A 14110-nucleotide genomic window follows, 5' to 3' on the forward strand; every position below is an offset into this window, starting at 1 on the left:
GTTTAATGTTTTTGTCAAAATGCATAAGGCGTGTTGCATACCTGCATCTTCTTTTTTAAATTATGCAGTAAGACCTCTGACAGAGATACAGACAAGATGTGCCTCAGAGGCAGCGCCTGCTAGAAACTCTCCATCAACACATGCTCTTTGGAGAATGTTAACATTCAAAAATACTTGCCTGAGATGACCCACGATGGACCTTCAAACTTAACCGACCTGTGGGAAATAGCATGATGTATTCATCCAGCCCAGTACAGGACCAGCCACCCCAGAACATATCAGAGCCTTATTTGTCCAGAGACAAGACACAGCAGGTGTTTAAGCTGAATGCCCCAGCCTTGGCTCATCCACCAAAAAGGATCCAAGAAAACAGGGGAGACTGAGCTGGCAGGGTCCTGCAGAGAAGGAGGCAACGTGTGGATTAAGAACATCATAAGAGGAGACATTTGGGCTGGAAGCAGTTGAACCAGAAACCTGGGGCGCAGACTAAATCTGTGAGAAAGTAAAGGCTTTGCTGTAACAAGTAAGTTTGGTTGGCTGTGTGTCTACGTTTTTCTGAAATAATAGAGCCAAGAGGGGAGTAAAAAAAAAAAAAATCCCTTTGCAATTTGCCATGCTGGATGCTGTGAGAGTGAGAGAGAGAGAGAGAAAGAGAGAGATCAAGGACACTGAACAAAGAGGTAGAGAGGTAGGGAGAGAAAAGAACATGTTCTTGTGTTCCACTTGCAGTGAGACAGCAACCTGTTCAGCACTTTGTAGCTTCAAGTCACTCGCTACTCCTTTAGACTGTAGAGTTATACCATCAAAGAGTTTGCTGTGGTCGCTTAAAAACAGCTTCCTTTGCTAAGTATCAAAGCTTACAGAGCTAATTAGTTCACCCACCCCAACATGTACTGTATTTGCTGCAGGAAGCAAAATTCACATAAATACTTATTGGATTTACATGTTTTTTTTAGAGTCTAATCTTGTAATTAATTGTTCCTTTCGCTTATAAAGTGACGTTTCCATGCTAAAGCTAGGCTGTCATTGCAAAAAAAAAACAATTCTGTGTTTTATACGGGCTTGTAAATAAAGACGACATGTCCAATCTTCTTCCTACAGCCACTGGAAATGTGTATTTGTTATGTGCAGGTGAAGATATACTCCAATCCACAGCTTGCACACATGCAGAGAAAAAGAAATGGGGCTTGGCCATGAGAGAGCAAATCCAAATTCAAAGTAAGAGAGGAAGAGCACAGTTCATCAGTGGTACAAACACAGTGCTTTATCTCACACAGCAGGTGTGTGGATTACCTTTTTAATTGGATCTTTGTATGAGACTGGCAAAGGCAAAGGACTATTGTAGTCACTTTTGAAAGGAGGATGATAGAGCAAGGAGAGGGCAGGGGACGAGCAGAGGAAGGGAGATGACTATCAATCATTTTTTCTGCGTGCTCTTGCTACACAAACCTAATTACCACTGAGACAGAGTGAAAAGGTGTGTGCGACACACGCACTTGTACGCATACACTCACGCACGTGCAAGGACACAAACACAAGCCCAAGTGTGCTGACGTCTGAACATCATATTTGAATATATTGAATTGAGAACTCTGTAGGATATTAGCTAGTCTGTGAATTTAGACAGGATGGCTAGGTGTCCTCTGTCCCTCTGGTGCCTCTCATTGACAGGAGGCAATATGTCAGGACTAAAACCTGTCAATCACAACAATACCCAGCACAATTAGGAGTCAAATAAGTATTGTCTGCCACTTGTAAAACGATCCTTTCACATCTCTATTTGTGTCTATCAACAGCCAAACACAGATCGGCACCACCTTCACCTCAGCAACGTCACCATCATGGCATCAGAGCTCCTCCAGGCCACTGGGGGCAGAATGGAGCAGATGGAACAGCAGATGAGGCAGATGTCAGAGATGCAGATGTCCTCCTCATCCTCCTTCTCCAGCTCTTCCACCTTTAGCTCCTCCACAAGCTCCACCAAGCTGCGTAAAGTATCCCAGGGCTTGTCAAGGACCACGGAAGGTATGAATTATTTAACAAGATCATCATCTCCCCATCTGCCATGCTTTGTAATGTAGCATTTTTAATTATGAGAAGATTAGAGTTATCATTACAGTGAACAGGAGTAACATAATTGATGAACATAATTAAAAGAGTAGCTTTAAGTGACATGTCTTACCTGGCACATTGTGTAAATGTGTTTTTTCTCCTTAAACCTCAGAGAGCACTGTAGACTAAATTTTTGCAGATCAATAATAAGCTAATTAACTACATTATTCAGTTCTATAGTGCAACAAAAACCATAACATCAGATTTGCATGCAAGGCTGCTGTAGTGTAAATTGCCTGTTGGCACATGCTTATGATGTGATTGTCCTTTATACACCCTCAGAGCATGCTGGGGCTCAGCGTAAGACCTCAGCTGTGGTGGAGTCCTTCAGCCAGGTACAGAAATCCCCCCAGATCCCCAAGGGAGAGTCTGTCCCAGATTTCGAGGAGAAGCTGCGCCCCATCACTGCCCAAGAGGGTGAGGTGAAATGCTTGCTTTCCTCTCACAGCACCTTGAAAATTCAAGAAACCCCCTTTGCGTCCCCTAATGTCTCTCTTCACATTGCATTACAAACAACTGTGAGCCCTTGAGACTAAAAGAGAGCTACGTGCAAGCTAATTTTAGATCCCTGACCATAGTTTGCCTAGAAACTCCAGATGATAGAAACTGAACTCCACTGGGAAGTAAAAGTTTGCCGCGATGTGTAAACTTTAACAATTTGTCTGTCTGGGTGAAGGTACTGTAAATCCACTCTGATGAAAGTCCTAACAAAGACACACACAGCACAAAGATGCAAGCCTAACCCTATTCACCCTGCTATACCTGTGAATTATAGATTAACAGGCTTGTATAAGATAGCCTGTCACAAAATGCAGAACACTGCAGAGCAGCCATAGCATTAGCATTCATGTGCTGACCTTGGCTGGCTGGCCTCAGAAGGAAAACAGGAAGAGGCGAGAGAGCCAGAGAGTCTGATGTACATTAAACATTCATTGTCATTGCTCCACTGTGCTTTAAAAACCATATCTTATTTCTTAGTAGATACTTGGAATTCTGCTAATAATTCTGAAGATGATAATGTGTATTAACCTGATCTGCCTCTATTGTCATCCATAGGTGACAATGCAGTGTTCAAGGCCAAGGTGATGGGGAGTCCCCAACCCAGTGTTTCCTGGGAACGAGCCAGCGGGTGCCCAATGTCTGATGCTACTAAATCTTTCCATGACAACATCAACAATCAGCATATACTCAAGGTTTGACCATATAACTACAGAGCTCATAGTGTTCCTCGCTCGTCAAAGTAACTGACAGTTTTTGCTTTTGCCTGTGATTAAAGAAAACAATGGTCCTGGTACTAAAATTAGGGTTTTTGTTATCAAGTCTCTTTGATTTTCTGTGAGATATATCAGAAGGTCAAACCATTTTATTTGCCTTCATTGTGTTGTTTGATATAACTGCACAATGGCTAATTCTCAGGCTACTATTTTATTATTATTTCCATTATTTGGAAATTGAATCAACTCTGTGTTTGTATTACTTCAGTCAAATAACACTATAAATATATGTAGCTTTGCCTGTATCAGTACACCCTGTTTTTTTCTTGTTGTTTCACTTGTCTTATCTTTATTGAAAAATCCATCATATCTATGCACAGATGCCATTATTCTTGGAGCACCGGTATCTGCAAGCATCCCTTTCGATGCATCCACTTGCATTTAAATCCAAATGTATTTCCCAAGACACATTATATCATCAAAATGCATAGCTGTCAAAAGGGAAATGTGACCATAAGATACTCTTGCAGAGTAGAGCGGCTGCACAGGCTATCACTAAGCCGAGGGGCTGTGGCTTCTTGGTGCTGTCTACTCAGACAACATGCCATGCATCATGAGGAAAAGTAGGTAGAAAGCAAAAAAAAAAACAAAAAAAAACTCCCTGATCCTTTTATCTATAACCACTCTGGAGTGGATTTAGCGCTTTCTCTATACCAGCCGGAGAGCTTAAGTGAAGCTTAAATAGCTATTATAAAGCAATTAACTTGTGGGTGCTGACATATGCATCTCCCCTTGCCATCTGTTTCTCTGGTGAGGGATGACTGTTAAGTTGCAGTGCTACATGTTTACTGTGTATTTCTAGCTTGACACTGCCTCCTTTTGCTTAAATTAAGAACTGCACTGGGATTTAAAGTGACCAGACAGTGGAATGACAGCATGACAGTTTTAGATTCGTCTTATAGCAGGCATCAAGCAAGCCATTGTATTTCCTCTCGTGTAGCCTGTAATGCATTTCCCCCACTTCAGATCAAAAACTTGGCCTTGGAGGATGCTGACGTCTACAAGTGCATTGCTTCCAATAAGCACGGAGATGCCACTTACTCAATATCTCTCATCGTTACAGAGAGTGAGTTTAGCCATTTCATATGATACATTTTGTGAATTTTTCTAGTCTTGATAGTTATTTAGTTTATGGACTGTTTTCACCCAGCGGCTCAGGTGAAAGTTTCTCTATCTTTGTTTCTAGATCCAGCGTTGGACTTCAAAAAGATGCTGAAGAAACGGTAGGAACACAGGCCTGTTGTCAAAGACTAACTATGAAACTCCTAAAACCTTTCAAGGTGTGATGGAGCTTTCTTTGATCCACCCCCAGACCCTTTTTTTTTTTTTTTTGCATGAATCCAGAAATATCTACAGGACGAGATTTAAAGAGCTCAAAAATGCACCAGTGTTGCCGCAGGGGCAGAGGAAGAAGCTTTTGAGCTGTCATCACACATATGCATACACTGTCAGACATACATGCACACAAGCCTGGCACACACTTTTATATGTGCATGTAAACACTCATACACACCTATTTCCCATCTGATATATTTCTCCCTGTGCAGCAGTGTGGAGAAAAGAGAGGAGAAGAAGCCACCTACAGAGGAGGAGATGTTAAAGATCCTGGCTGGAGCTGACAAGAAGGACTACGAGAGGATCTGTGCCGAGTACGGCTTCACCGACTTCAGAGGCATTCTTAAGAAGCTGAAGGAGATGAAGAAGAAAGTGGAGGTGGAGGTGGGCCTGTCACACAGAGAGCTTGTTCATATACCACAGGATCACATAAGGAAGAAAAAGGTGATATGATATGAAAAACAGCTTAAAATAGCGCAGAATGGAAAAGAGAACAAAAAAGTTAAATGTCCCACAACACAGCCACAGCACCAAAGGTATGTCGCATAACAACACTCAAGTCGGCTCATGTGAAGATGGGAAAATGTTTTGCAGTGTCATATTGTCAGTTTTTGCGGTTGGATTATATGTGAATTAATGTTTGTGCATTTTGATTTTTTTTTACCAGATGGTTCGTGTGTTGAAGCCCCTGGAGGACATCACTGCCAAAGCTGACACCAACGTTGTCTTCGAAACAATCCTGGAACTGAAGGATCCAAACATCAGGATGCAATGGTTTCTGGTAAACTCTGTCTGCCTGTGTGTTGTGTGAATGTGTCAAAGTTTGCATATATACGGCTTCTTCCATTACATAAACCACCTGTGAGTTCTCCCCCTCATCCAGCAGTTTTATTTACGATTCAGGGCGCGGAGCTGTTGCGGATCCAGTACTCTCATGGGAAATATGAAGTGAAACAGATGGGAACCAAGCACATGCTGTGCATCTCTAGCGTGAGCCTCAGTGACATGGGCACCTATACGCTGCAGGTTGGAGACAAGAGACTGTCAGCCAGGCTTAACGTCAAAGGCAAGTGCAGAATGGGACTAAGTCCTTCCCACTGCTCATAACTTGGAGAGGCAATGTCATCCTTGATAGGATTTACCCACTCTCAGTGTCACTTTTTATTCTCTCTCTTTTCTTTTTGCCATTTGCATCTCTCAACACCTGCGCCATGTGGTGTTCTGTCATTGAAGTGATTTGGACTTAGACTGTTTAACAGAAAGGAACAAGTTTTATAGGAGCATAATAACCTGCATGTCTGTGTGATTGTTATTGCTTCCATTCAGTCCCACTTCCCTATCCTGTTTGTCATCTCTCATTTAATCTACAGGGCACAAACGGACAAAATGATGACTTTGGGAGCTTTCTTAGTAGTCGTATACAGTATATATTTCTGAACTCCCACATATCAAAGACTCGATTGCCAGCCATCATATAAATGCGGTTATTTTTCACCGAATCATTGTCAGTGAGGTGTTTAAATGATTTAGTCTATATACTTTAAGTTAAAATAACAGCCTTTTGCTCTCTCTTGCTCTCTTATCTCCCTTTCAGATGAACCTCTGACGTTCCTGTCTGACTTCAAGCCGAAAAAAGTGACAGAGCGCCAGACTGCCGTGTTTGAGGTCCGTCTCTCCAAGAAGACGGACGCACCCCTCATCTGGAAGGTTTGTATCAGACTAAAAAAAAACACATTGATGGACTTAATTACATTTTTACAGAATTATATAATATTCCATCTAGAAGCTGATATTAAGAAAAATGCCTTTCTAGGAAAGTTTCTAGGAGTTATGGCATCTACAGTAGGTAACTTAGATGAAAGGAACAAAAAAGAATTGACTAATATTCTTGGGAGATATGAACACCAGGGCATAAGATGTGATTCAAGAGTAATATGGAAATTGTTTTCCCACAAGTCTCTGTGTATTTCCAGGTAAAGGGAAAGGAAGTTAAAAGAGATGAAAAGTTTGATGTGTCCTTGTCTGAGGATGGTCTGACCTATACCTTGAAGATTAAGGATGTGAAAGTCAGTGACACTGGAGACTACACCATCAGCATCGGAGACCTCACTGCCACCGTGCCGCTTTTCATTGAACGTACGGACAACCGTTGGGTTTTACCATCATTAAAAAAAAAAACTTTTTTCGTGTTCTTTTTTTGTTTTGTTTTGTTTTGTTTCTCCCAGAAGGTTTTTGTCTTCCTGTTTTAGTGGAGCTAGCATTTCTAAGGAAACAAACTTCCCCCCTTCACACTGCCTTCTTTTCCCCTCCCCTGAGATTAGAGGCTTCGTTCCTTCATGGCTGTGCTAAAAAACATCATCTTCCCTCTACCAAATGAAGACGTATGTGTAGCATATTAAATCCTCCCTCCTAGTGCTGACTTGAAAGTAATCCAACCAAATCCCTCCTCACAACAAGCTCATTTATTACTGCTCTGTCTAACAAGATGCTTACTTGCCCAAGGTACAAGCTGGGGCATGTAAATATCTTCATGAGGACATGTGGCTGTCCTCTGGGGTTGCAGGAACAGAAGCATAGCCACTGAGGTTGTGTTAATTACAGTTAGTTATGAGTAGACTATCTTTTTGGCTCTTTAAGTATAATGCTATAACGAAGGTCTACTATATACGGAGGGAGTGAGTACGAAGAACAAACCTAATAGGCCTACTGTAAGTGGGCTCACAATTACAGTCTGTTCATATTCCCACCTTATAATTATGTTTTTTCCATTTTAAATGTGATTAAGCTAATTTTGCATGTGTTTATAGTATTTGCTATAATATAATATCTGTATACGTATAATACATTATGCTAGCAAAGGCCAAATAAACCTTCAAGTGACCTTGGCCTCTTGTTGTTCGCTCTTTATCCAGGGATTCCCATCAAGTTTACCAGCCACTTGAAAAACGTCCGCGTGCAGGAGAGAGGCAAGGCCCGTCTGGAGTGTGAGATGAGCTCAAAGGACGTGCACGTTCGCTGGCTGAAGGATGGGTGTGATATCACGGCGAGCCGTCGCTACATCTTCATGCGTGAGGGGAGGAGGGCAGAGGTTATCATCGAGGACTGTGAGCTGACAGACGAGGGAGTGTACTCTGCCGTCTGCACTCAGGACAACGACACACACGAATATGTCACGTCTGCCAATCTAACCGTGGAAGGTAATGATATCTGTCTCTGTGGAGTTATTCTTAGTGTCAGTCAACTTGTAACATTGGAGCATTACTGACTGATGAAGCTCTGCTCTTTTTGTGTTACCAGAGCGCTTTGCCTCAGTGAAGAGTGGTATGTCAGACGCACAGTGTCCTACAGGCTCCCCTGCAGAGCTGTGTGTTGTTCTCGATGATGAGAAGGTGGATGGAGTGTGGCTGAAGGATGGGGTGGAGGTAAGAGATGATATTAGAGGGGATGAAAGTGTCAAAGTCTTTAAATGCTGCATCCTTCTGTCAGTCACAGTAGTATGAGTTTGGTCCTCCCTTTTTTATACCTTAATGCCAAAGTGTAAGTGGGTTTTATGAATAATAAACAACCTGAAGGGCATAATGATCTACTTCATTACCACCAATGATTGATTGATTGTTGGCGCATAATAAAAACCAATGTTGTGTTTTGACAGATTTCAGAGCTGGGTAGGATTCAGGTGCTCAAACAGGGAGCCGTCCACAAGCTCATCTTCTCTGGTGTGACTGACGCCCATGAGGGCAAGTACACCTTCAGAGCCAAGGGAGCTGAGAGTGAGGCTGTGCTCACTATTGCAGGTCAGTGTGTGTGTGTGTGTGTGTGTGTGTGTGTGTGTGTGTGTGTGTGTGTGTATGTGTGTGTGTGTGTGTATGTGTGTATGTGTATTCACAGGTGGGGGCAGATACTTACTGGAACAAGCTTCCTGTCACTATCAAACACCATGTAAATATTTAAATCCAGTCAGTTTCATTATGCTGAAGATCAGCTGGTTGTCCTGTTTGCCACAGAGTCTTTTTTGATACTAGCACTAGGAGTCACCAGAGCCAGCTACCAAACCTGTATCCAAAATGAATTAAAACCACACTAGAAAATCAATAGAACAGACTCAAGTGTATGTGAACTCTGTCTCCTAGACCCTCCAGAGATTGATTCCTCTGTGTTGGACTTGGTGGGGGCCCAACCTGTGACTGTGAAGGCAGGTCAGACAGCCACCATAAAGATCCCCTTCAAAGGCAAACCACTTCCCAAGGTCACCTGGTACAAAGATGGTGTGGAGGTCACGGAGGATGAGAGAACCAAGGTGGAGAGGACGGCTGACAGCACCTCCCTGGTGCTCAGCAGGTGGGTGAGCAGGTTCATATCAAACAAATGAAAATACAGATACACAATTCTAAAAAACCTCTTCTCACTTCACCCCCAGATGTGTGCGAGAAGACAGCGGTGCGATTATGGTCCGTCTGAAGAGTGACTGTGGCACTGCTGTCGCCAACCTGCATCTGAACGTGATCGGTGGGTGATGACAAATATTTGGAAAGAAAAGTTAAAGCAGTTTTATTTGAGGTAGTTAACCCATTGTGTACCACATTCTCTAGACCATCCAAAGCCTCCCCAAGGCAAAGTAGAGTTCCTCGAGCTATCAGGAAAGTGTATCAAGATGAAGTGGAAGGCTCCCCGGGACAACGGGGGCAAGCAGGTCACTAGCTTTGTGATCGAGCGACGCGTGGCAGGTAAGAAGACCTGGAACAGGGCTGGCGAGGTGGAAAGCAGTGCCACCGTCTTCAGCGATGACAAAGTGGAGGAGGGCCAGGCGTACCAGTATCGCATCAGAGCTGCCAACGCCGAGGGAATGAGTGAACCTCTTGAGACAGAGGAGGTGCGTGCTGGAGAACCCATAGGTGAGGGCTAATTTAAACTATAAATTATCATCATCAATGTCATTGTCAAAATCACCCGCCTCAGATCACCCAGGGGCAAGTGTAAAAGAGAGAGAGAGAAGGGGTTCGCAGGTGAGATTTGAGTAATCACCATCACTGTTTTCACCGTTCACCTCCGTGTAATTATCATCAGCCGTTAAAATGATCAAACACATATTCTGTTCTTCAATTCTGGCATTTATGAACACTTATCCTGATTTAAATCTACCCACCCAGAGCCTCCGGGCACAGCATCCCAGCCCCAAGTGTCTAATGTAACTAAGAACACCATGACAGTGAGTTGGACACCTCCAGCCCATGATGGAGGAGCCGCAGTTCTGGGCTACATTCTGGAGCGGAGGAAGAAAAGCAGCAATATGTGGTTGCAGGTCAATAAGGAGCTGCTCACAGGTCAGACTCGGGGCAGTTTATCAAGCTTTCATGTTTTGTTGTCATAACCAGCTGCTATACCTTGTGTGGAATACGTGTTCAGTGAAATCATTAAACCTGTATGGTTTTCATTTCCGTATTGACCACACATACTCTTCTGTTTGTGTCAATATACTTATATGTATCTATATTATTGTTTTCAGATTCAAAATTCACTGTGGATGGGCTGGTTGATGATGTGGAGTATGAATTCAGAGTGACCAGTGTAAACAGGGCCGGAGCAGGCAGTCCCAGCACCGTTTCTAACGCGGTGCTGGCCAAAGACCCAATACGTGAGTCCTTCACCGCTTCCTTCACTTTCTTTTCCTCCTTCCTTTTTTCATTCATATTATTTGGACTATCCAATGCAATTAAAAAGCCTGTCTTTCCCCCTGTAGGTGCTCCTGGCCTGGTGAGGAACCTGTGTGTGTCTGATTCCACAAACTCCTCTATTTCTCTGAGGTGGACGCCTCCAGAGCAGGGAGATGATCCCTCTGGGTACGTCCTAGAGGTGCGCTCAGAAGATGCTAAAGAGTGGATGAAAGCCACTAAGATCCCCATTGCTGGTACCGCCTTCACCATGGGAGGACTTCAGGAGCGGATGAAGTACCACTTCCGAATCCGGGCCGTCAATGAAGGAGGGGTGGGGGAGACCATTGAGCTGTCGGAGGGTGTATTGGCCATGCCTCCACCTGGTAATATGACTGCATTCTCCTGTAGTACCCTTTACCCCCTTTTCTTTCTTTACTTTTCTATTGTTTTTATTTCTTCCCATTCAGTGGCACCCAGGTTCGATCTCCAGGGAAAGTTGAAGAACCAGAAGGTGGTCCGAGCTGGAACGTCACTTTGCCTTCACCTCAGCTTCACTGTAAGACTCTGATCATTTACGTAGTATTTAGTAATATCACTTTGAGCCACAAGACTAACATGCGCTCCAAATTAGTCCTATCAAACAAATTCTTAGTGTCTCCCTCAAACCTCAAAGGCCTCACCCCCCCCAGTGGTAACCTGGTTGAAGGATGGCATCCTCACCACAGGAAAGGAAGTCATCACCAAGAACAATTACAGCTCCCAGTTCCTAATTTCCTCCTCTCAGCGATCTGACTCTGGTATCTACCGTGCCCACCTGAAGAACGACTATGGAGAGGCTCACTATGATGTTAATGTGAGGGTTACAGGTAAGCGATGGAAGGATTGATCATTTATTCCTCCATTCCTTTATTCTGTGCTTTCTCCTATGGTTATTTACTGTATTTTGCCAAACATTTCTGTAGCTGCTTTGATGGCTTTGTGGAAACTTCCAGATCTCAGATCAGATATGGAGAAACTTGATGGTGATCGCCATTCATTCTCCTTTTCGTCCCCCATCTGTGCTCACCTCTTTTCATCAGACTTTCCTCGACCCCCAAAGAACCTACGCCTGGAAGAGGAGGTCCCGGGCACAGTGACCCTGCAGTGGGATCACTCTCCAGACCTAGCTGACAACGATGAGGGAGCACATTATGTCATCCTCAAACGAGACACCAGCACTGCCTCCTGGTTCACTGTGGCCGAGCGGGTGTTCAGCAGCAAGTACACTGTCACTGGACTGCTTCCTGGGAGGAAATACTACTTCAGGGTCATTGCGCAAAACTCTATTGGGGACAGCGATCCCCTGGACTCGAAGGAACCTCTCATCATCGCCAAGGAGAAAGGTGAGTGAGCAGACATTTGATTTCCGCGTTATATCACTCATAGCCACGTCAAACGAGTACTTCTCCTTATTACAAATACAAATGTATGTCTGTATTTATATATTTTTAACAAGAGTGCATCAGCAGCCTTCGTTTGAAAGAGTACGCCACACCACCACGTCAGGTGAAGCCTACTTTCCTGCTGCCACTGAAGGACCACGCTGTTCGCAGAGGACATGACTGCACCATGAGCTGTGCCTATCAGGGCATGCCACCTCCACAGGTACGACAGACTCATCTCAGCATTAGTACCTGACACATTTGTCTGAAATGTCTTCGCCTTTGATTTCATCTCCTGTCCCCCACAAGTAATAATAATAATGGTGGTGATTCCGCTGCATAGGCCTGCTGGTATAAAGGAGGATCAAAGATCTCTGACTCCCCTCGGTTCTGGCACAGCACAGCCAACGGAGTGTGCACCCTGGTCATCCCCACCTGTGAAGCCAAAGATGGTGGAGAATACACACTGGTGCTGGAAAACCCTCTGGGGATGTCCAGGTGCTCCTGCAAGCTGGTGATCTTTGGTAAGTTTTCAGAGAAGGAGGGAGAGAAGGGAGAGGAATTATGGATTTATACAAAAAAAAAAAAAAGGATCTCATGCTTTAGCTGAATGTCACTGTGTCTTCTAGATAAGGATGACAAGAGCCTGTTGGAGAGCCTGACCAACCAGGCAAACAAAGAGAAGCTTATTTTGTAAGAAGTCTGCTCGAACTGTTGCCAGGACAGACGCACCTTGATTGGCCACCGACTTTATGCTGCATGTATTGTTGCCACTCACTATCGTTTGACAGTTTTGGAACAACACATAAATGATGATTGACTTGAATTCCAGATTTTTAATTGTTAAAATTATGTTTTTTTTTTTTTTTTAAAGCTTTCTGTCACCTTTACTAATTCCCCCGGCTCTGGTAATGCATCAAGTGACCACTAGAGGTCAGACCTGCTCCCATCCTTGTGTAGGCCTTCTGCTGACAGGAGCAGAGGTTTGGTGTGTTTTGGTGGTGGGGGTGGGGGTGGGTGGGTTACTCATTGGTCAGCTTGGTCAACCAGTGAGATTGTCCTTTCCCTCTGGAGTCACAGCTGTTTTTCTCTGAATAAAAGAATTTGACTTTCATCCTTTCTCCACTTCCCAACTACACTTGTTTCACAGAACTTGCTGAGCAGGGTCACATGCCATGTCAGTCACGCTGAATGGATAGTCTATGTGTCTCCACAGTGCACCACATCCACACAGTCACATAGTCTGAGGGTGGTTTGCTGCCAGTTATGCAAGTGGTCAAAATCTAAATGTCACTCCTCTTGGGAGTGTCCCTGTAGTTTACTTTGTGAATCTGCACACCATGTGATTACAAGGTCAACGTTTATCAGATGACATGCTCTTCTCATTTGCCCTGTTTTGTGTTTTCCACTGTGGATGATAAAAAAAAAACTCAAACTGTGTCTCAAACAAAAGTAGAAATTATTTCCAGCTTCTATACGAGAATGCTGTCAGAGAGTATTAGTGTGACACATTTTTCCGCATTTGCTCTGTAATCCATAACATTATTGGATTTGAACTGAAACAATGGGGTTAAGGGGCTGACTGTCAGCTTTAAGGGCATTATCATCCACATCAGAGGAGTTGTGTAGGTGCTGTAATCCTTCTCTCAATTTTAGGTCAGTGAATTGGACAAGTTAAAACAAACTAAAAGCCACCTTTAATATTTGGTTGCAAATAATTTGAAGTCTATGATTTTGCAGCTCATAGATGTCACAAGACACTTATTATTTCTCTTGCTGACACTTTGCCAGGCCTGAACTGCAGCCATTTCCATTTCTTGGTCAGTTGCATTGAGTTTTTTTAAGACCATCGTACTTCTGCGTTTTCATAAACTTGGACAAATATATGTCTAAAAAGGCCCATGAGTCCAACACTGTTCATCCAATATGGTTTGAATACAGATTGTATTTGAACCTTTGAACCTGAAAGTCCATTTTAAGTTCACTGTGACTGTTCATTTCAAATCCAATCTGTAGAGACAAAACAAAAAGTGACCTAGTACTTTGTGTGACCCAGTGTGACAGCATCTGTATAGGCTTTGTCTCTGAGTGCTCTGTTGCTTCTTGAGAGAGTGAGTGTGGTCTGGTGAGGAGCTGCCAAACAGACAGAGAGGGGTGACAACCCCTCTCCATCCTGACGTCACTATGCTGGCTCCCACAAACTCCATTTCTATAGAGCCACCAAGGGACTGGCAGTGTTGGGTTGCCAGGTTCAAATCAATTAAGCATCAACCATACAGTCTGTGGCACGAACAGGCACTAAACCTACGTCACTGGT

The 14110-nt window shown here is 43.7% G+C and overlaps 1 protein-coding gene across 1 annotated transcript; it reads left to right on the forward strand.

Annotated features, from left to right (window-relative positions):
• The first annotated feature begins 76 nt into the window (after window positions 1-76).
• Window positions 77-12898, forward strand: LOC130176462 (immunoglobulin superfamily member 22-like). Its single transcript, XM_056387576.1, has 26 exons — window positions 77-523; window positions 1797-2025; window positions 2395-2529; window positions 3169-3305; window positions 4353-4452; window positions 4573-4609; window positions 4934-5105; window positions 5389-5502; window positions 5625-5787; window positions 6316-6428; window positions 6695-6857; window positions 7634-7918; window positions 8019-8143; window positions 8374-8515; window positions 8852-9059; window positions 9139-9227; window positions 9311-9613; window positions 9869-10042; window positions 10225-10353; window positions 10459-10755; window positions 10840-10928; window positions 11046-11238; window positions 11452-11754; window positions 11868-12016; window positions 12137-12317; window positions 12423-12898. Exons 2-26 carry the CDS (start codon window positions 1842-1844, stop codon window positions 12488-12490), a joined length of 4053 nt encoding a protein of 1350 aa, XP_056243551.1. The 5' UTR covers window positions 77-523; window positions 1797-1841; the 3' UTR covers window positions 12491-12898.
• The last annotated feature ends 1212 nt before the right edge of the window (window positions 12899-14110 follow it).

This window comes from Seriola aureovittata, chromosome 10 (genome assembly GCF_021018895.1).
Source record: "Seriola aureovittata isolate HTS-2021-v1 ecotype China chromosome 10, ASM2101889v1, whole genome shotgun sequence".
Lineage (NCBI taxonomy): Eukaryota > Metazoa > Chordata > Actinopteri > Carangiformes > Carangidae > Seriola > Seriola aureovittata.

Bases quoted from the DNA above. Each gene is read 5' to 3' on its own strand.
- LOC130176462 (XM_056387576.1), top strand. From the start codon at position 1,842: ATGGCATCAGAGCTCCTCCAGGCCACTGGGGGCAGAATGGAGCAGATG. The intron at 5,503-5,624 runs GTAAACTCTGTC...TTTACGATTCAG, and splicing joins TCAGGATGCAATGGTTTCTG to GGCGCGGAGCTGTTGCGGAT. The intron at 8,516-8,851 runs GTCAGTGTGTGT...TCTGTCTCCTAG, and splicing joins GGCTGTGCTCACTATTGCAG to ACCCTCCAGAGATTGATTCC.